Source organism: Sander vitreus, chromosome 22, assembly GCF_031162955.1.
Source record: "Sander vitreus isolate 19-12246 chromosome 22, sanVit1, whole genome shotgun sequence".
NCBI lineage: Eukaryota > Metazoa > Chordata > Actinopteri > Perciformes > Percidae > Sander > Sander vitreus.
This window is the reverse complement of record NC_135876.1, coordinates 6,261,920-6,284,537: the sequence shown is the minus strand read 5'-3', so window position 1 is coordinate 6,284,537 and position 22,618 is coordinate 6,261,920. Positions and strand designations below refer to the sequence as shown.

Below are 22,618 nucleotides of genomic sequence, written 5' to 3'. Positions count from 1 at the left end.
CAAGCCCAACATATGTTTTCATTTGATTGCTATCAACCCAGTTTTCATCGTTAATAATACCAATTAGAGGGACTTATATTTGTGTGTGTTTGCTTTTAGTGACTTGGCACCCCTGGTTGGTGTCACGTCACCCACCTATAATGACGAGATCATAGTCAAAATGACATACGGTGTGTATTTTTGGTACAGGCTGAAGTGTGAGACAGACGGACAGATCGTCCATACACCAGAGAACAGCTTCTTTGTTCACAGACACAGCAGTGTGCACTCACTGACTCCCCTGGGCCCCTATAGGTTCCCAGGAAAATCGTGTACCTCTATGATATTCTGATGATATTTCTAGATAGGAACATGTAGTGTTTATGGAGCTCAATAGTGCCAATATCACTTTAATAATATTCCAATACTTAATAATACTTAACTCTGATGTTCGTGTTGCACCCTTTTAAAACGTAGGCTATAATAGAAGTACTATAGTTTCTCATAAGGACAGAAAAAGAAAGATTTTATGTGAGTAATCCAAAATAAAAATAAATGTCAAAAGTGACTCTGATGCTTCCAATGAAAGCTACAGGCTGATAGACACAGAGAGAGAGAGAGAGAGAGAGAGAGAGAGAGAGAGAGAGAGAGAGAGAGAGGGGCAGCTGGGTGAAATCTGCATCTCGATTGCAGACCCCCTCCACACACTGACTGCAACACGCACGCACACACGCACGCAAACAAGCACGCGCGCCCGCGTATTTTACTTGTGAGAAATCACGTGTATTCATCCCTCGTAAAGGGGCGTGTAGGGCTGGCAGGGACTCAAACCCTCTGCATTTGGATCAGTGGAGGAGCCGTGAGCGGTGGCGCACGGAGAGACGGACAGGGAGGAAAACTTATATTAAATCAACCAGGACTTTTCTATTAGGCTATTCTTTCCATCCCTTTGACATTTTCGGGACTGCCTATTTTCCACTCACACTGGCCGGATTTCACTCGTGAAAGCGCTGAATGAAAGGGAGCGAAACAAGGAGCGAGACCCTGAGAGATCAGCGGGGAGAAGACTTGTCTGTACGCGGAGAGGAGAGCGAGTCTCCGGGCATCGGCTGTGCGTCTTTGCGCGGTGGGGACCCAGGACCGATTTTGACTGCGCTGTGGTTCTCCCCCGACGTACAAAAACGGGGTTTGGGGCTGGGGGAAATAACTTGACTTGCTTTTATGTGGGGCTCTGGAGAAGATCTGGTGTCATTGTAACAGAAACGGAGGAAGTCTATCGGATCGTATACACTCTGCTCCACGCATGTTGGAAGTGGAGAGAGGGGGGCTGGATGCCTGCGGGTTTGCGAGTCCTCAAGACGCAGGTGAATGCAGCTGCTTTTATTTGCCTTATCCATAGGATTGAAAGAAATAGCTCCGCGTTAAAGTGCACAGAAACGAGCACAGAGTTTTCATAATTGTACAATTTTACGAATATGGCTCAATATGATCCCGCTATTGTTTTGCAGTCCTTTATTTTGTGGGTTTCAAATATGCAGATAAGAATAATGTTACAACTATCTTTTCATGTAGGATTTTGCCACGCATTGTGTTTGTGGAGGGTTTTGCAGTACAGGACTGTGTGATTGAGGTTTGCTGAATACAAGCCTGCTCTGTTCCTTTCTGTGCAGAGTGACCCAGTAAGGGCAGCCTTGAGTAAATGACTCGAGGCTACGTTAATTTATGCTTTAATTGATTCCCCCTAAATTTCAGTGTGCCAGTTTGTAATGGTGTCACTGTTGTGGGGCAGACAATCGGTGCATCTGGATAGCTACTGGTGCATTAAAGGAAACCCACAAGGTCTAAGAGGAAGAAACAACACTTTCTATTATTTAGCGTCCAAACAAAACGGGGCCTATTATAAGCACTGCGGTGCAGATATGCTTTCATCAGAGCTGGGGAACCAGTGTTTTGAGAGACCGATGAATTGGAAGACACAAAAGGGAACTTGTGTAGATTAGGCAGTCCAGTGTGTCATATAAAAAGCAACCGGTCCCGGATAGATGCCGGAGAGGACATCCCGAGGAAACACCCCTACAGTATTCTCTATAATCCAGATTTGTAATTGTTACAATTCATGATGTTTTATAGTAGCATATTTTCGCCAAATATCATATTTGATATTATTTTTGTAATAATATTTGTAAGGCCGAACCCAAATAATGTTTTAAAATGTTCCTGGGGGAGTCATGTTCTGTTAGGCTACTACATATCCCATTAATGTCTAGCTCATTTTTGTAAAAGAAGAGAGGGAGGGAGGGGGAGGGGAATAGTGAGTGAGTAAAAGAGAGAGAGACACAGAGAGAGAGAGAGAGAGAGACAGAGAGAGACAGAGAGTCATGTCACTTAACGGACTGCTGGTACTCTGTGACTCAGTGTGCAGCTCCGCTTACATATAAAGACACAGGGATTTTTTTTCCCACATAGGTTGACTATTTGTAATCAAGCCAATCATCAACCTCTCCGAGTGCCCACGCTGAGCCTATAGAAGCAAAGTGGTCACAATCTGGGGTGTAGGGGGGTGTATCCATGTCTCTATAGTCTTGTTGCATCTGTAACAGCGCGTTTAGACAGATCGGGAAATGTCCAGAGCGCACGGCCGCAGCACTCGTTCCTAACCTGCTCACATCTCCGTATTTTATCTTCTCACTCCACAGCCAAGGATTACCTCCTGCCCGGGCATCGTTTGACGGAGTAACAGCGCAAAAAAGAAAAAAAAGAAAAGGAGTGGGTCATTTCTTCATATATCTTGGCTTTCTTTTGGAGAGGGAATGGCACGGTCGGCGCTGGAGAGAGGAGCGCAGCCGGCACAGGCGAGAGGAAACAGGAGCTGAATGGCAGGATGCACGCGACCTGAGCCCGCTCTCAGATCAGTTCCAACTTCGCTAAAAGAGACACTTCTGCTTTATTTGTCGAGTTAAGAGGAGAGGGGAAAAAAAACTTGCCAAAAAAAACCTGTTGGAGGAGTTTAAATTCAGAGTTTTTTTTTTGTATGCGTAAATTTATTTTTTTGTTGAGGAAACAAGGATGCATTGTGGATTAGTCTTTATCCTGTTCATGGGAATCCTTTTGGTGGCCAAGGCTCTCAAAAACGGTAAGTGTGACATCTGATATCTATAGAAATACAGCCTTTATGTACTCTGCAAAGCTACTAATCCCAATATTTTTCTAAAAGATTAGCCTGCTCTGATCTCCGCTGATCTTTAGGCAAACTCGCAAGGCGCTCACCTGCCCACTCCGCCTACACCCTCTTATTATATTTCAACAGAGACTTTAACATTATTGCTCAATAATGACTTTATACAGTAGCCGTCATCAATTGTGCTTCCCTCTTTGTTTTATATAACTTTTGTTTATGATATTCCTCTGATAGTCCTGTCGTAAACGCTATGATATTGAGTAGTTGTTTTTGTTACCATGTATGGTATCATAACCATGATATCATTTCCATTCCTACATTTTATACAACTTTATACATTTTGTATTTAGGCTACGTAATTAGAGTCACTTGTGAGACTTGTAACCTATAATAGGCTCTTTTTAGAACATGTTTTAATCCCTTCTTGTGGTGACAGCTTTCGGTTAAGAAGGTCTGTGTTTCGGTAAAGTTCAAAAAGTCCCCCCAAATCTTCCCCATGTTTCGTTTCTACCTTGCGCTTTTTATTCATTTTTATTTCGATTTCATTAATTTCCACGAGGCGTGTCACACGCTAGGTTAGAGCAGCAGATGGTGGAAGGTTGTTTTTTTGGGGGGGTTTTTTATGATAAAAGGATGAAAACGCGCACAAATGAAGATAAATGTGAGCAGCGGGCCTCTGATATAAAAATCAAACAAATGGTAATTCCTTTTAATGATGAGACTCGTACTGTAGTTTAAAGGAACACGCTGTAGATGCCTGTGACTTTTCGGCAAAAGAAAAACTTTTTTTTTTTCTGAACTTCTCCATTCACACTTTTTATTTGGATCGCTTATACATCTATACCCAGAGCTGCTCCTTTTCTTATTTCAATGTGAGGAACTACTCCTTCATCTCAATGCGCCACAGCAAGACATTAAAAACGTGTCTACTTCATAAAAGCTCATTATAAACAATATCATCTATTAGACCCAATATTAATAATACCAGTATATATAGCCAATATATATATATATATATATATATATATATATATATATATATATATATATATATATATATATATATATATATATATATATATTCCAATTAAAGTCTGTACAAAATAGATACATAGATAGATAGATAGATAGATAGATAGATAGATAGATAGTGTATTTTGGACTCTGACTTCAATCCATATAGGAGGAACAAACTTGTACTGTCTCTGAAGGCACACAATAACTTGGTGTAGTCCAACTATTCTATCTCTGTGTAGCTATAGCCAAATGTATAGAATAGGATAATCAGAAATCTGAATTATGAGGGTTTTTTCATTTTTGTTTCCATCCTTAAGGAACTCTGTTTTTTCTCCCCTCTGCAGATAAATGTGGAGGCAACATCAGAATCTCAACCGCCAACTACCTCACCTCGCCCGGATACCCCATGTCTTATCCCTCTTCTCAGAGATGTGTGTGGGTGATATCTGCGCCTGGCCCTCACCAGAGGATTCTCATCAACTTCAATCCGCATTTCGATCTGGAGGACCGGGAGTGCAAGTAAGTACACTGCCGCAATCTTGTCTATGAAAAACAGATGTGCTTTTGGTCCCCCCCAAAAGAAAAATCGCTATTCTATTCAATCAGATTTTGTCCCCGGGCCACAATTTGATTTTAAGTTAGTCCGGAATAAAGATGGATATTGAGAAACCTCTTTGGAAATGATTCATGCTTTCATTCTGCAAAAGAAACGGGTGAATTAAATAACAGTATTAGTGAAATTAAACTGTCTGGAAAGCTTTTTTAAAGTACCAATGTGGCCCCCAGACCTTACTTTGGGAGCCACTACACACTGACAGGCTGTGTAGAAGCTGCTCACACACAAACACACACACACACACACACACACACACACACACCATTACATTCGTATTTTATGGCATGTCTGTGTGTTCCTTTCATATGTGTGTGTAGCGTTCATGTGTGTGTCACTCATTCCCCCCTTTCCCTCATGCATATTGCACATGAAACTGCGCCATCTGGTGTCCGCAGGCTCACTGAAACTGTCAATACAATCCTGCTCTGGGACTACACAGGGCGGCAGGAATGTCTCATCCCTGCTACTTGGTTCTGGCATGTCCTCGCCTCTCCTTCTTGTGGAATGAAGTCACCGGGGTATAATATTGATTTGAATTGCTGTACTTTTTCAGAAGGCATTGAGACACAGCTGTGGGTCCGAAAGCTCACCAGAGGCCATTAACTGTGGTTACTTTAAAAAGGTCCAAATGAATGAGCCATTAACTTTCATATTTCCCCTTAAAATACTATCACTCTACAAACAAGTGTGAAATTCCAAGAACGGGTTCCATAATTTTTTTTTAAAAACAAGCCTTATCTCATTTTTTAATAAGAAAATTATTTGACTCATGTTTGTTTTTTCTAGGGATGCACCGAATCCAGATTTTTGGGGTTCGGCCGAATACCGAATCCACTGGTTAAGATTCTGCCGAATCCGAAACCGAATACAGAATCCTACTCCCATCCTCAGTCTATTAACACAGTAAACACATTAATGAAGTAAACAAATGGTTAACACAAGTTTTTAGCTGTGACCTTGCTCCTTCCTTTGCCGTACCTGAAGTTGCTGCATTTTGGCTGCTGTCTGTAGATTCCTTCACGCACAACTCGTATTCTTTCGGATGTTTCATACGCAAATGTTGTAACAGCGGCGATGTTGTGTATTGTTTAGGGTCCTCGCCACCACGAAACAAACCGGCATTGCAAATAGAACACGTAGCTGGACTTGAACGGCCTTCTTTTGACTGAAAGTACTGCCAAACAACACTTTTTCTGCTCATGAGTTCCATTTTCACTTTCTCACAGCCTACTGCATTGAACAGGTCCGCCTACGTGAACACCTTCCCGTAATCAACGGCAGCGTCATTATGTTGACCAGCGTGGTGCAAGCGTAGGGTTCGGTTCGGTGGAAAAAAAATTCTAAGGTTCGGCAGAAACCAAACCCTGTCAAAAAGCCCAATATTCGGCCGAATCCGAAGCCGAATCCTGGATTCGGTGCATCCCTAGTTTTTTCACTTAGATTTCATCTGAAAACTAGGTGGATTTACCCTTTTAAGGTAAATCTTTCAATGACAGTTAGTCGCTGATCCTTATTTGACTTGTAAGATGCGAGCTGTCGCATCCAACATAAGGCTAAGCGGCTAACCTGTTGTCAGATAGATAGTTTAAGCCGATGAAACAGGAGACAGACAGTAATGTGATGAGCCTGTGTCAGTGTGGGCGCCCTGAGGTGAGCCTTGCCTGGGCCGACTGCCTCACTCTGATTGCTTGTGTGCGCGTGTATGTGTGTGTGTGTGTGTGTGTGCGCGTGTGTGTGTGTGTGGTTTTGGTGCGTGTGTCGGTGCCTCTGCCCTGCTCTGTCTCAGCTGTTTGTTTACGCTGTAGGGCTCGGGAGAGTACAGAGCTTTGCTGGATCCTGTTACTGTATCCCCGCTCCACCCTAAACCTGGACCCTACGCTTCTTTTGTGCTCCTCAATGCCCCCCCCCCCGCACATATGTCTGCAGGGTTTGCTTTTTTAATCCCGGATTTCAATCCCACTTTAACCTTTCTTTACTGCTGTCAGAGATTTATGGCAGGCCGAATGCTGCTGTCTTTTAAAAGCTGGATGCTACTTGACACTTCGTTTGGGTGGATTTCAGCACCAGAGGGACTATTAAACTGTCCAAGATCCTCAGTTAGAAAGAGAGAGCGAGGAAGGGACAGGAGGAGGGGGGGTTTAGCAGTAACAATGCTTGTGCTAATCAAATTAGTCAGGAATGAATTTCCTGTTTTTAAACACATGCAGTAAAAAGAATCGAGTCCCTGCAGGCTCACAGAAGGCTGCTTTTTTTCCAAGTTGAAAGGAGGGCGGGCTTTGAGTTTAGTGATCCATCCATGTATCATTTACAAATTAGCTCTGTGCTTTCATTTAGCAGGCTGTTGATTGCCAGTTAGTTGTTCATAAATGTGTTAGCAGATGAAGTTTCGCGCAGAGCATGTGTTTGCATCTGTAAGTGTCTCCCTCTCTCTCCCCTCCTCGCTGTTTTTTTTTCGTCTTCTTTTGCCTCTACCCTATTTGCTTATTCATTACATTTGGAGGAGACAAAAACCCAAGTTATACCAATAGTGTGGTCAGAAGGTTTTAAACCACTTTTCTAGAGGAAATGCTAACAAATGACACCGGCAGACGGTCTCCGATTCATGTGGCCACGCAGAGGTTGCACCGGAAACCGGGGTGACCTGACCTACAGCTTTTTTTTTTTTTTTAAACTGGATGTACCGTTTCATTTGAAATGTTTTTAATGGAGTGGGTTTCATGGGACTTTAGTTCCACTTCACAATGGATTCTGGCTTCACTTTGGCTGTAGCCAGCAAAGAAAAGCCATTTTTTTTTTTTCGTTCTTAATTTTTAAATTATGGCTCTATGTAACATGAGAGTGAGTTATTGTGCTAATCGCCGACACGGCATATCATAGGTAACTCGATTATGGGATGGGGAATAGTGACTTATGTATTTGTAGACAGAAGTTGGGTGTGATTTGTGTTGGACATGTCAGACTCCCTGTCGCAGCTCCACTCACCAAATCAGCCCTTACATAATGGAAACTGATAAGAGCCAGAAAAGCTTCCTTATCTGATGGACTGGCAGAGTGGGCGGAGGTGGTGGGGGCCCGCAATGCATGCTTCAGTGCACTGCCTTGCAATCTAATTAGTGGGCAAATGGAACACATATGCTCCACATGTTCTCCAACATGGCTGTTATCAGCAAACCAAACAAGAAGCACTCAAAAGTGGCGCTTGTAAAAAAGAAAAACAGCCTTTACTGAGTGGAGTCTGGCGGGGGTGGTGTTGTTGCACGTGTGTGCTACCCTTGACAGGTTTGTTTGGGGAAGCGCGGAGGCCTGTATCCTGAGAGCTGGAGGAGGAAAGCACTTCATCACAGAGATAAGGAGACTAAGTGAGCCCTGCGATTCTGAATGCAGAACGTGTTTACCTTTCACGCACCGTTGTAGACTTTCACAGAGTGGAGTTTCGGGGGCCGCCCTCGCCGCTCTCACAGCTAATGAAGTTTGAGGCGAAGACGCAGCCTGCATCAAGGCAAATATTTGAAGTCAATTTCGCTCTGAAAATCAGCGGAATGAGAAAGCTATAAGCTCAAGTGAAAAACTGAAGCGAATAGATATGATTTTGCTCCGCTCCCTCCCTGCACATGCACTCTCTGTTTCTCTGCGATCTGATAAGGGCTGTCAGGCTCGTCTGACTCTCGCCGCTCTGCCATTCGGAGGAAAAATGGAGGTTTCAGTTGATTTGAATCTAAACAAGTGACAGACAGGTCTCACATAACGCAGACCGAAGGGCAATTTCTCTCGTTTCTAAGACAGACTATGGTTCTCACTGTTCAAGTAAGATATTTCTTTTTAGAAATCTGAAAAAGTTTCCAGTTTTGAATGTACTTCAACTTTCATCCTGAGCTGCAGGCTGTTCTCTCCATCTCCTGCTGACTCCAAGAGGAGAACCAACTTTCTATTGAAATGATGCACAACATTATGAATCATTGATGGCATCGGATTTGCTGACCAGACCTTCTTCAGCACACTGAGATCCCTTGCAGTCAGTCAGTCAGTCAGTTTTTCTTTTGGAGGGGTTATAAACAGAGGGAGAGAGATAGATTGTCTCCTCTTTCTCAGCACTCCCTCGCTTCTTTGCTTTTCTCTCTGTCTGGATGGTATTTTTCTGGAAGTCAACAGAAATTCCAGTGTGACAGTCTGTGCAGGCGGTGGAGGGGGGGGGTTCAGATGAGATGTATGGCAGGGTGGTACTAGGCAGTGGAGATATTTGAGGAATGCCTTCTCAAGTAGCTCTTTGTGGGGGAGATCGACGGGAAAGTCAGCGAAAGCCTCCCAACTCTCCACGCTTCAAAAGTCTGCAAGAGCCCCCCTGCCTTCAGGTACCTGTAACTCAAAGCTTGGAAAAGCACTCTTTTTTCCCTTTATTTTTAATTGTAGTCCTCTCCTTTTTTTTTTTTCGGTCCCTCTGCCCCTTCCACTGCGATCTCCCACTGAGCTGCCCCTATGGAGCTGCTTGGCCTGCTGGGAAGGCAAACATTCTCTGCTGTGTACCCTCTACAATAGACTTCCTGCCCCTCCTGGCATTCCTGACCAGTCTTGGACTCCAGGGATGACTAACAGGAGCTTGGGAAGGGGGGAGTGTGAGTAATACCCTACCCTGGATCTATAGTTGGCTCCCTCTTTGTCATGTGGAATCCCACTAACTCCACTCATACGGTCATAGTGCTCAACAAAGAGTGCCACCTGTTTCAAATAAGTGAGAGTGGAGGACAGAATGGGCTTTTGTAAAAAAAAAAAGATCCTCCTGGCCACTTTCCCTAATTCACCTGTTATCCTGCCACCTGAATAGCATGTAGCAGCTCCGCGATAAAGAGCAATGGAGCTTCACAGCCGGGGGAGCGAGGAGCACTAACTCCCTACTGGATCTTTAAACATCTCCTTCTCCCCCCCCTCACTCCTCTCTCACGCTCACGCTTTGCCCATGGTTGCCTTGCTCTGCAAGGCAACCATGGGCAAATAAGGAGAAGTGGGCTGTGTGACCGTTCATCAGCCGTTGTCATGGAGGGAAATAAATAAAGCAGGAACGCAATGGGAGCCTTTTCTTAACAGGCCTGTGGCGGTGGAGGCTTTTAAAGAAGGGAAGTGCTTTGACCTCTGGGGATTTGGAGTGACATGGATTGCGGAAGATACTTATGGCCTGTTAGCCAACATTTATTTCTGTTGTCTGGTGTGTGCTTCTTTCCATAGTGCATGTCAGGGAAGAATCTGTCCTGGTGTAGTTCAAAGCGGCGTCGCAACATAAGCACAGCGAAATAAAGAGTGCATAAGGCGACGCCGCTTCTTTTAACTACCAGGTTTGACAAAAGCAGCTGAAATGATGCAGCTGGTATTTTCCACAGCAATAGACTCCCAACAGTTCAAAACAATGGAAATCAAATTACACCTGAAATTACATTGAAACAGTGCACTTTGAAAAGACTAGCTTGTCAGCAGCATATCAAAGAGCAATTCACTTTGAATATATCTTGTTTGCACTTCACGGCAATTATACCAAACCTTATTTTGTCAGCACGGTAACACTTCTAGACACAAGCATTCTGCGTCTTTTAATTTCTGTTTTGCAGTTCATCATTCCTTTTGCTACCCGCAAAATGTAACCGCTGATGATGTAAGTTGAGCCATTTAAAGCAAATGAAAGCTGCTGATAGATGTTAAGTTATGTGTTCACCTTGCTAATTAACCACAGAAGAAACAGGGCAGCAGACAGACACGCGGCACCTTCACTCTCTTTCCTCTTCTTCATCTCTTTTAAACAGAAAGGGTTACTCCTTGGCTAATTAGCAGGATTTCTGAGAGTGTGTGAGTGACCGTGAGGTTGAGGTCATTTTTTCTTTTTTTTTCTTTTTTCTCTCTCGCCGGTGAAGTGTTTCACCTTGGCCGCGGCTTGGAAGGGCAGCCTGATTGAAAAGCTTTCTGGCCGTGGCATCTGCCATCCTCCCCGCTGTTCTGTCACCACTTTGATTCATGCACAACCTGACCACAACCGGGAGGCGAGCCACTCTGCCTCGCAGCGGGAGGGAGGTCCGCTTCACAGGCCGAGGAGTAAGAACAGGAGGAACGAGGGGAGGGAGAGAAAGAGAGAGAATAGATGAGACAAGGCCAATGCTCATAAATAACCTGCCGGATTTTAAGCCTTGGTCACATTTCAGCTCAAAAGCATCATGCAGTCTCACGTGTCTGCCTGTTTTGTTTTTCATCTCGGTGTGGGAGTTAGCGGCTCGTGTTGGCCAGGGATTGAGTGTCACTAAGCTGTTTCTGGCACACGGCTGGCGAATTATTTTTGTTTTGTTTTTTTGCCCGTCCTTTTTCTTTCCAGCTCCAAACCAATACAAGCTTCCCTACATGGAAGTTTCTTGTGGAATGGAGCCGCGGCCCACACAGCTTAGAGATGTCAGTCGTACACTCTTTTACTTTTTATCCAAAACAGATTGCTAGAAAAGGAGCCGTATGGACGGTCTCATGATTGGAGGACAACATCTGGTAGTCTCAGCTCTCTATCTGAACACCCTATCCATCCATCCATCCATCCATCCATCCATCCATCTATCCATCCATCCATCCATCTATCCATCCATCTATCCATCTCATCTATTGACTGTAAGAAAAGTCATAGTCATTTTCCTTCCAGCATCGATGAAAGTGCATTAAACACTGAGGCTATGATTCAATTATGCATTTCTGTTTCCAAAGGACAGTTGGCAATAAGTACTGTCTCCCCCTCTCCCGGCCTTATATAATATAATTAGCAACAGGTTTTCGTCTCTCGCCTTTTGGTCTTTCCATCAAATGCTCATTTCTCAGTTTATGAGGCTGCATGGAAAACAACAAGAAGGGATAAGGAGGGTAAATGAATAAAGAATAATTTGAGTTCAGGATATGTGGGTGGCAGAGCATTAGTCAGGAGAGGATAACTTTGAAACAGTACTTCCCAATGTCTTACTTACGCTCCCGTCCCAGGGGAGAAAGGAAGAAGAAGAGGCTGTTTAGATGAATTGATGAGCGAGTTCTGGACACTTTAACATAGCGTGTCCAGGCTTGTCAGACATGTTTCGTTCAGTGGTCTAACCTTGAATAAGGCTCATGAGTTTGATTGATGTTGCCGTGGTCCTATGTTGCCCTTACGCCACAGTGCTTACAGATCCACATGGGGGGGGGGCAGGTGGAAGGGGAGTGCTCAGCGACCACAGGGTTCTTTATTCAACAAACCAAGCAAATCCCCAGAGATGCTCTTGGTAAAGCAAAGTTTGTTTGCAGTGGGTAAGAGGGTAGGTAGGTAGGAAGTTAATCCAACGACCCTCCTGGCTCAGCCCCAAATCCCCGGGGTCATTTTCGGCTCGCTGGTGGTTTTTTTCCACCCCTCAGCCGGGCGTGATTCGGGCCGGGGAGGCAAGCAGACAGTGATTGATGGGGCGGTACCCCACTGCTCTCTGATTGAGTTAGAGCCACTCACAATCCCTCGCTTTGTTTGCTCTTTGCTTGATCTTTCCTCAGTAAATTGGCAACATTAGTTGTGGTCTTTCTTTTTCACAAGTGCTACCACTTTATTTATTTTTTCTCACGGCTTTATTGGTTTTGTTAGGCTGGCAGTAATTGTAAAGAAAAGGACAGAAATTCAGCCTCACAGCAACCTTCTGTGGCATTATCACAGTGGGGTAGTGCTGAAAGTGTTATTAGTAGCCTGTACCCCCGGTGCCTGTCAAGCCGTTCTAGGCTGGCCCCTGCCGACACGGGGATAAGTGACAAGAAGGCCCCTCTCTTCCATGCATACTTACACAATTTTCCAGAGGATTTCACCAGAAAGCAGAGGGGAATGAGACTACTGGGCAGACAGCATCCAAGTTTGCAGGAAAGTTTGATTGTTGGGCCAGTAAATGGAAGAGTCACCTTGCCCTCCAAAATGCTGGCAAGAGCTGGCTGGCCATCAGCACTTAGATCGGCTCTATAATGCCAAGCATTCCGCTTGTGTGCCCAGCACCACGGAATAGATACACCGTTTGGCATGTGGCCCCCACAGCATGGCCTGTTTGGCTTCCAAAGTGCTGCATCATTGGAAAATCTGAGTTCTTTGCATGCAGTGAGAACAATACAGCCATCAGACTGAACTGAAAGATGTGGTTATAAACTGTAGATATTGTGTCCAAGAGCTGGTCAACGTTCAAAAAGGAAACTGACCAAATCTGGCAACAACTGATCAACTCGCAAATATGTGCCTATTATAAAAACACTCCCCTTATTTATTTTGATCACCATCCTTTTTCCTCTTCCTGTTAAGAACTAGAAATAGCTTGTCTTGTCTTGTGGTTATTGTGTGGTTGAAGGCCAGGTAGCTGTTTGTACAATCCCAGTCCTCCACAACATTCTCAGGGCCTGTTCACAGTCTCCGCTGCTCCCAGCCAAGTGACTGCGTGTCCAGCCGGATGACCGGGTCACGGAGCACCCAGCCCAGACTGCTCTCTGACCCCCTCAATCCCTCGCCACCTCCACAGACTGCAGGGAGGACAAAGAACAGAAAGAGGAGGGAGAATGCTAGGGGGGACGGATGGGGCGTTTAATTGAATAATTCCCAGTGCAGTTATTACTACCATTGCCCTCGAGCTTCCTAGCTGTTGCTGAGCCATGTAAAACAATCTTGGAGAGAGAGAGAGAGAGAGAGAGAGAGAGAGAGAGAGAGAGAGAAAGAGAGAGAGAATGCTTTACTGTACGCTTCTGAATCTCTTGCTGGATTCATGTTGCCACCGTTTGCCAACTACCTTTATCAGCTATTTGCACTACTTCTCTCTTTTGTTTCAGTTCCGTCGCTCTATCAACCGCTCAACTTACATGCCTTCACGCTCTGTCTCTATCTCCCTTGTCACTCAGTTTCCTTTAAACCCAGCAACACCACCATCTCAGCCACGCCACACTCTTTCCCCCTTCCTGCCCATTGTGGAGATCAGAAAGAGAGTTTTTGAACAGCATATCATCTGAGCTGTGCCACAGACCCCTGTGGAGGACTCTCTCTTCGCTCACCTCTGCCTGCCCCTCTCTCCTGTGTAATCAGAGATCCTCTCAAATGTCAAGGTGGGACAAATGGGAGCCATTCCCTCCTGTAATGGCCACAGAAATGGGCTGCACTGCTTCTCTTTCCCTCCCCCTCTGTCTCTCTTCCCTCTTTGAGGAAACACGCAGGACTTTTCATCCTCTCTATCTTATTGGCTTGCTTTCTTTCTTTGTATTTTTCTGACTTTAATGCCAATTTTCTGCTTTTCTCTTTTGGCCTTTTGTAAATCATATCACAGAGTTTCTGGCTTTGTTTTGTTAACATGTTAAACAGTTTCTGGATTAGGTGTATAACTGACATATTGCATAATATTTCCCATTCAAAATGACTCTATAATGAGGCCATAACTACACTGCTTTACTATGAAGTGTTTCTTAGAAATGTACCCAAAGGGATTACATCCACGTGTGAATATTTATATCTGCACACTAAGATGTATGCTAAGCAATTTCATTTCGAAGCTCACTTAGCAGGAAACAATCTTCTAAATGCAGCTATTTTATACAGCTTTGATATAGTCTTGAACTCTACACATCAGCAATGTATTACATTATTATTACTAAAATGGTTGCTTGTAATTTTGTACTGCATTGATACAGTAGATGCCGTATTGATTTTCATTAAAAAATATACAATATTTATGTCTTATTAAATATTTAATTTATCACTTTTTATTTGGAATATTTAAAAAGAAATACAGTTGAAATCGTATAGAAATATTCAATAATGTCTAGATGAAAATCAGGTTTTACAAAGGCCTTTTGCAGTGCGACAACCATTTATTCTTTAATTATTCAATTTTAGGGATAATCAGCTGCATATTGTGTTTTATTTTATTCACACATTCATTTAGTGGAAGCTCAGTAAGAAGACCATCTGTACTGTTAAATGTGGTGAACATTGCCCTCTTGGAGCTGGAATCACAATGACTTTCAGATGCATCACAACCAAAAAAACACATTTTTATAAACCAATAAGCCCCTTTACCAGATATAGGTATTTTGATTAATAATCACTTTGAATATTCTAGCTTTGAGTCAGCAGGCCACATAAGAAAAAGGCCTATGTAACAGCGAGCAAATTGACTGCGTCTTTTGTTTACTTCTCATATCTATAATCACGTTATGGTGACCTATTTGTCATGCTTCACAATTTTAATGAGGGGAAGAAAGGTCAAAGTGTGCACAACAGGATGACTGAAAATATGCACAGCTCTGCTTTAGGCATGTCAGTCGCCCATGGGAATAGAAAGCAAGTCAGTGGAACATACTTCAGCAATCGCCAGGGTTCAAAGTGTAATAGGGCTTACATGCGAGGTGAGCACGGGGGGGGATTTAGACTGTCTGCTAACAGTGGGAGCTTTTGTGGTCAGTTTTATTTCCCCTGCTTGTGTTCCACCCCTTATACGCCCAGTTGACAGCAGTGTGAGCCGGCTGTGTGCGGAGCAGAGCAGGCTCACACTGCTGAGCAGCTGAGCAGGCTGAGCTTCCCCCCTGGGGCAGAATTCTCCCTGTCAGTCCGTGCTCATATCTCCGAATAAAGGATTATTGTTCATGTTGCAAAGGGGCGGGGGGGGATGCAATAATTGAGTCTAAATAGCCAAATTCATTAATTTGATTGTTGGCGACAGCAGATCTCTCGACAGTGTAATTAGGAAAGCTAATGGATGGAGGCACGCTAAATCCATCAATGCTAATGATAATTGCTGTTCAGGAAAACGAACATGCTTTACCAAAGTGTGGCCGCGGCCGCCACAAAATAATCAGCCAAGGCATCTAAAAATATGAGCGAGCCGAGTGTAACCGTGTGGGGGTGACACCCAAAGAGGCCAGTGGTTCTGGGCAGGGGGAATATCCGTCTTTTCATCCATCTTTTTTTATCTTCCATCCATCCATGTGGCAGCGTGGGAGCGAGCAAAGCAATCATGCCCTTCTCCCCTCGCCGACAAGGAACCACTTCTAAACCGATCAACTGTGATTGGTCGGTGGTTTGTCCCGCTGGGTGGGTTGCCACGTTCTGAGGCCCTCAACGCCTGCAATAATTTTTATCTGCAGATTCAGAAGTGGAGACACATCAGCGGAGAGGATGATAGCGGATTTTTCCAACTTCATGGTCCAAGCTTCTGTTTTAACGATGAGGTCTTGACCTGTAATGAAAATGGTAACGTTAGCAAGTCAATTAGGGTTAATGTTTTCAGCTGAGAGCATTAAGATGTAGACCCGGTGTACTGCCCTGGGTTTTTTTTTTCGTACTTCCTAGTCTGTCCAGGCGAGCTGATGCGGGGGTCATTACAGGAAAGAGAGAACCTGTTATTCTAGTGCGGGTTAATGAATGTCACATGCACGAGGGAGGCAGTATTGGAGCGAATGTAAAGAAAGAGAGACCATTTTATTTCAGCGAGGTACGTCCCCTCCAGGCTTGGAAAAAAAGTAAGTCGGGGATCAGCCTGTCTTGTGCCCCCCTTGTACAAACGTTAATGATGTTTTTCCGGAGCCCCAAGTGACGAGTTTGTTAGCCGAGACTCGTTAACACGTGAGGTCTCCGGAGTTCGCTGACAACAAAGTCCTTTTTCCTGCTAAGTCCCCTGAGCCTCACAAGAGCTGTCCCAAGTCCGTTGTTTGGGCCTCTCCACTTGTGTTACCCAGATATGTTTTGACATGTCGTAGGTGCCATGTTTCCGTGTGATAGCAAGCTGTACTGTGACAACCACAGAAAGAAAAATGCCAGAGAAAAGCGCAGGGCGTTTGTTCTACACGCAGCTGAACCAAAGGGAGTAATAGCAAAGAAAAATGCTCTTGTTCTGGGGGTTCCACAGCATACTTGAGCTTATAAATGGTCTGATTAAGAAATCTAACCAATTGTACGAGGCTTATACAGTCTGTCATAGCGTTATTCCATTGCCTCAGATTGCTTTTATAGAACCATATCAAGGAGACATTTATAGAGGGAGGACAGATTGTTTCCATGGGAAAGCTTCAGGCAATATAACTGTTATAATGTTAGGCCGGTGGTTTGTCGCCTTCTCTTTGGCTTTGCAAGGAGGGCTAATGTTCTCGTTTGACACTAGCGGATTGCTTTCTCTCTGTGCCTGAAGAAAGCAGGCAGGCTAATACATTTGAGTCGGTGAAGCGAAGGTCGTTGAGAATTACATTCACTCGCCCCCCCCACCTACCGCTCTCTTTTTTTCCCTTTAATTTCCCCACTGGATTGGCAAACCATTTTCACTATTAGCACTGTGGTAGGCAGCTCACTCCTTGTGTGTAATCGTCTGTGTGTGTTGTGAGGCCCACCCAGACCCAAAGCACTGTACTGTCACGAGGAATAAGAACAACAACAACAGGAGTGATACATCATGAAACAAATCACCACGCAGACCCTCTAAGAAGAGGAATTTAAGTTTAAATTGGAAGGTCGGGAGGACCCCAAAAACTGTGGGACCATTCGGGGCTTAAAATGTAGGCCATGTCCTTCTTTTATGATCCTAAATAGAGGTTGTTAACTGTCCCCTTTCTTCCCTATGGACTCTCAACCCTAGTCCCCACCGGTGTTTAGAGCAATGGATTAGAGCTACGTTTAACACAGCTGGCAACAGGAGAGCCTTTCGGAGCCGTCAAACTGCCCCGCCAAGCGTTAAGCCATAATGTCTTCCAGATGATAAGGGCCTGGATGGATCTGTGTTAGTAGAGCAGAGCGTGTGGGCCCACTGGCGCAGAACCGCTGGAGTTCTGGATGACACACCAGTCATTTAGGCACAAATAGAGACATTTTTGGAGAAGGAGGTGCTCTTTCTTTCTCTCCTAGCACATAGTGCACAGCGAGGATCCCCAGGGCGTATTCTCTCTTCCATCTGCATCCTCTCTCCCGCTGTGCTGCCTTTACGAGGGCCATCCGAGCTGCTGAAGATGCACCAGGGTACAAATGCAATAAACAGCTTTTCTGGAGGTGTGAGGAGTCAAGATAGAAACTAAAATAAGAGTATTCCTCTTGTTTGGATGGTGAATAAGGAGTTTGTGAGGAAAGGCAAAATGCAAACATTGGTTGGCAACGGTTCATGTGCACACACATAAAAACATGCTCTGAATAATGCTCTGCAAGTACACACACACACGTTTGCACATATGTCGTGCATATGTACACACAAGCAACACACAAACACTTGCTCAGCTCCTTCAGCTGCTTACTGCAGCTTGCTCTTGTCTCCGTCTTCATCTCAACGATGCGTCTTAGCATAAATTTTTTAGGCGTCTGGCAATGTTTAGCTTTTGGCAGTTGCTGGGTGGAGCAGGAGGGAGGTGGGGGAGAGATAGCTGCAGAAACAGAGGCTCTGAGGTGAATTATACGTCTGCTGATACAACAGAGCAGAGCCACGGGAAAGATGAGGAGGGAAGAGGAGAGGAGAGGAGAGGAGGGAAGAGGAGAGGAGAGGAGAGGAGAGGAGAGGAGGGAAGAGGAGAGGAGAGGAGGGAAGAGGAGAGGAGAGGAGGGGAGAGGAGAGGAGAGGAGGGAAGAGGAGGGAAGAGAGAGGAGAGGAGGAGAGGAGAGGAGAGGAGGGAGGGGAGGGAGAGGAGAGAGGAGAGGAGGGAAGAGGAGAGAGAAGAGGAGAGGAGAGGAGGGGAGAGGAGAGGAGAGGAGAGGAGGGAAGAGGAGAGGAGAGGAGGGAAGAGGAGAGGAGAGGAGAGATTGCACAAACATTGGGGGGGAAATTATTTTGCTTATTTTTTATTGCACCTTCTTGGAATATTCTTTTAATGTATGCTGCTGTATTCACCACAGGCAGAAACACATGACTTCAACCCAAATTTAAAGTTCAATTGAAATTAAGAAAGTTCATATATATATATATATATATATATATATATATATATATATATATATATATATATATATATATATATATATATATATATATATATATATATATATATATGTGCCCCTCTTTCGGTAACAAACAAACTTTTGAGAAGACAATAATAACTTCCATTTTTACTGAAAAAAATGAGTTTTGTAACTTCAAATTCTTTCTTCATAAGTATTTGCCCCAGTGATTTAACTAGACGATGACATCGTTACAACAGAAAGAAACGTGAGCTCTGCTTCAGGGGAGACCTTTAAACTAAATAGTAAGTAACTCCATGGCCATTTAGCTGCAAAGCGCGGGCGGGAATAACATCGTAAACACCAAATGAAACTAGTATTTTTTGACTGTGCTGCAGCTGATAAAGTAGCTGAAACAAAGGTACTTGTGTGAGCTGAGCTTGGCTGTTGCCACAGCTGGCGGCCCGGGCGACGAGAGAGTAGGAAGACCTGGTCTGAAATCACACACAACGGAGAAATGACGAGAGGCCAAACGGCTCCAGCAGGGGATTTAACACAGAAATAAGAGGACTGAGCTCCTAAAGGATTTTAAGATATTTAAAGAAGTGGAGGAAACCTTGATCTTTGCAGCTGGTTTTCGATGAGATTTGAAGTGCTAGAATGCCTGTATGGGGTAGATCCTGAAGGGCTGAATATAACATTGGTCTTATAGACAGGCAGCAGCTTTCTTTCCACGTACCATCCTTTAACCCTCATAATGTCCCTGGGTCAAATTTGACCAATTTTATTTTATGACCCGTAACACGTTCTCGCGATAACACGGCAAGACAGCGATAACACGCCACGTGGCGTGTATGTTTACGTCCGCTGTATACGGCGTAGACATACATGCGGATAGCTCAAAATGCGTACAGATAACACGCCACTTGGCTTAAGAAAGTCGGCGTGTAGGTTTACGCGAAGTCATGATACCACGTTGGGACGTCGAAATAGGTGCTGAAAAATTGGGACAAAATGTTGGAAAAAAGCGGGAAAACAACACAAGGGTTAACCTGAGACACTTGAAATGTAAAGAAGAAGAAGCACTTGACGCATGTTGACATCTCCAGATCACCTCAGATCACTCCGTCTGAGCAGGAGGACGAGTGAAGTCATCCATCCACCGCAACTCCTCAGGGGACTCAATTTCCAGAAGTGCCACAATCTGTCTAGCTCTACATTTAGTTACACTCTACACTCTGTCCTTCTCTCTCACTAGCTCCCTCCTGCTTCTTGCTTTTATATTTTTTATATTTTGTGTATAAGAACCCAGTAGACTACCCTCCCTACCTCCTCCAAATCCCCTCTGGTAACTTGATTTCTGTATTACAAATATGTTGGTTTTTTTTTAATTTGAAGCAGGTGAAGGAAACCATTTTTGTGGAAAAGGTGGCAAATGGTGCGTGTGGATACAAGTCAGGCCCCACCTGAGGGATTTAGCCCACCCCGAGCCATCATTCAAAGTGTAAATCGCCTTTTTGTGTGAAATCCTGTGCATTAAGTGAATTCAGGATCGCTAAGGAGACGTGATGTTTTGACAGTAATTTGGGAATCAAGCAAAACTATGAAAATAGGCGCTGTTGCCCAGAAGGCACATATTTTCTGAGGAAGGGAGGAGGAAACAGAAAGAGCATGTGTGTGACTGAATGTGTCCGCACACCTGCTTCACATTACACGTAACATGCATCAAAATGTATTTCTTCATTTATTGTGTGCGAGTTGCATTTCTTCATCTGGTTTCTGATAAAGATGGAGGACCGTCGCAGCAGGTCACCAGGGTTTGGGCAGGAATATGTTCAATAAGTGGCCTGCAGAGCTAAAACATTGGCGGGAACGGGAGTTTTGGGCAATTAGGAACTTTGGAAACCTGAACTGAAATCTGCTTTTTTGAGCCCCGTCACTCACAGTCAAAACACAGCACGGAAAAGTCATCTCAACCACACACACACACACACACACACTGGAGTTAAAACCACAACTCAAGTGCATTTAAGTGCCTGAAAACACTCACACACACACACACACACAGATGACCAAAGGATGTTAAGACCACCCTCGTTGGCCAGCTTATGTTTCGCATGCCAGATTTCATGTCCCAGTCCTATTTCAAAGCTGTTTTCCTCTTACGCGCCGCTGCTCCCTTCAATAGCCGTAGGTCTGAAATTCCATTTGAATGTGATGTTTCTGTGGGTGTGTGTTTAACAGCTTTAACACCTGCTCTTTCTATACACCAGCCTAAGCCAAAGGCCAAGATATAATCACTCTCAACTCCATTTGTCACTCATACGAGAGGCACACACACACTGTCAGTGTTGTCTAGTGGTTAAACAGGAGAGAGACAACTGTTCAGCCGGAGTTCAGTAGTCAGTGCAGTTACGTAAACCTGACCTCAGTGCTGCTGGGAGCAGAAAACCTCTGCAGTGTGTGTGTGTGTGTGTGTGTGTGTGTGTGTGTGTGTGTGTGTGTGTGTGTGTGTGTGTGTGTGTGTGTGTGCGCGTGTGCCAGGTCGGTATAATGAAAGCTTAACCTGCCCACCTGTTCTCTGAGTTTTAACCTGAGACTTCATTAGTACACAATGTTTTATTTCCACTACATTACCTGCACAATATGCTGTGTTGCTCCCTGTGTATGTGGTCCTCTGAGTATGAATCTGTGTGGCTGTCTCCAAGTGTGCGAGTGTTTTTGTGTGTGTCTTCATACATGCACAACATGAGCGTAATAACAGTGATGTAGTCATTTCCAACAAACCCAATCTACAGGAAGAGAGCAAGAACAGAACTAAATGAAAACCAAACCTGGAGAGAAAAAAAACCCAACGTGTTTTCTAAAACGCTGCCTCTTCTCATGTCTTGTTCAGGTATGACTACGTGGAGGTGCGAGATGGTGTGGACGAGAGCGGCCAGCTAGTGGGGAAGTACTGCGGGAAGATCGCTCCCTCTCCGGTCGTCTCCTCCGGAAACCAGCTCTTCATCAAGTTTGTGTCTGACTACGAGACGCATGGAGCGGGTTTCTCCATTCGATATGAGATCTTCAAGACGGGTGGGTGACCTAACACAGCTGCAGCTTCACTTTGTCCCAGCTATTTGGAATATTACCTCACATGTTACATATAATATCAAAACAATAGACCTACAGCCACAGCTATATTTCATATTATATCATTTTGCATCATAAATATAGCATGCCACCTGACCCCTTAAAGGAGCTATTAAGTTCTTGGTTTAAGGTTAGGAAACCAGTGTTATAACATAAGCTTCACATCACAAGTCAATTCAATCTAATTTGTCATTCGCGGACACTGTGACACATACGTAGTGCGATACATTATGAAAGCTGTAGGAATAATTCTGATAATTGGGCAAGAAAGAGCCTCTCCGTGTAGTTTCATGGTTTGTTTGCGATTTAGTCAAGGCACCAGAGCATCAAATTATGCAATCACAATATGGCATACAATATGCTCTATTCGAAACCAATGAATCACAGTCCCATATGTTCCATAATTGTAGCAGTTTTTAGCTGGTGTGAATGATTGTACAAGAAGCAAGGGCATCGTTTGCTGAGCATTGATTCATCAGATGGCAATCCACAGCAAGAGTATGAACCTGCCGGATTATGGAACGGGCCTTTGCACTTTGTCGTATTTTAGCGGAATACTGCAAGTAGCAGAAATGCGGAACCGAGTACACTTTGATCTGTTCATTTATCGCAAGTAATATCGTTATCGTGATATTCAACAACATTATCGCATATTTTCCTCGTATCGTGCAGCCCTACACGAAACAACCGCAGAGAGACACAAAATGACTGCAAAGAGACGCAAAACTGTGAGTGCCCAGGGCCCCATCGTCTCATCATCCACCAATACTGTCATTATAAGCACTGGCAAGCAGGTTGAAGAGGAAGT

General features: G+C 44.3%; 1 protein-coding gene across 3 annotated transcripts in view; it reads left to right on the top strand.

Annotated features, from left to right (window-relative positions):
* Positions 1 to 809: 809 nt before the first annotated feature.
* Positions 810 to 22,618, top strand: part of nrp1a (neuropilin 1a) — a 59,911-nt gene continuing 38,102 nt past the window's right edge. For 2 of the 3 annotated variants that reach the window (XM_078280168.1, XM_078280166.1), the window contains exons 1-3: positions 2,320 to 3,112; positions 4,519 to 4,693; positions 21,572 to 21,753. In XM_078280168.1, the coding sequence (XP_078136294.1) occupies positions 3,046 to 3,112; positions 4,519 to 4,693; positions 21,572 to 21,753 (424 nt within the window). In that variant the 5' untranslated portion in view covers positions 2,320 to 3,045. Of the gene's footprint in view, positions 1,344 to 2,319; positions 3,113 to 4,518; positions 4,694 to 21,571; positions 21,754 to 22,618 lie in introns of those variants that run through there. The other variant, XM_078280167.1, reaches the window with a different exon arrangement.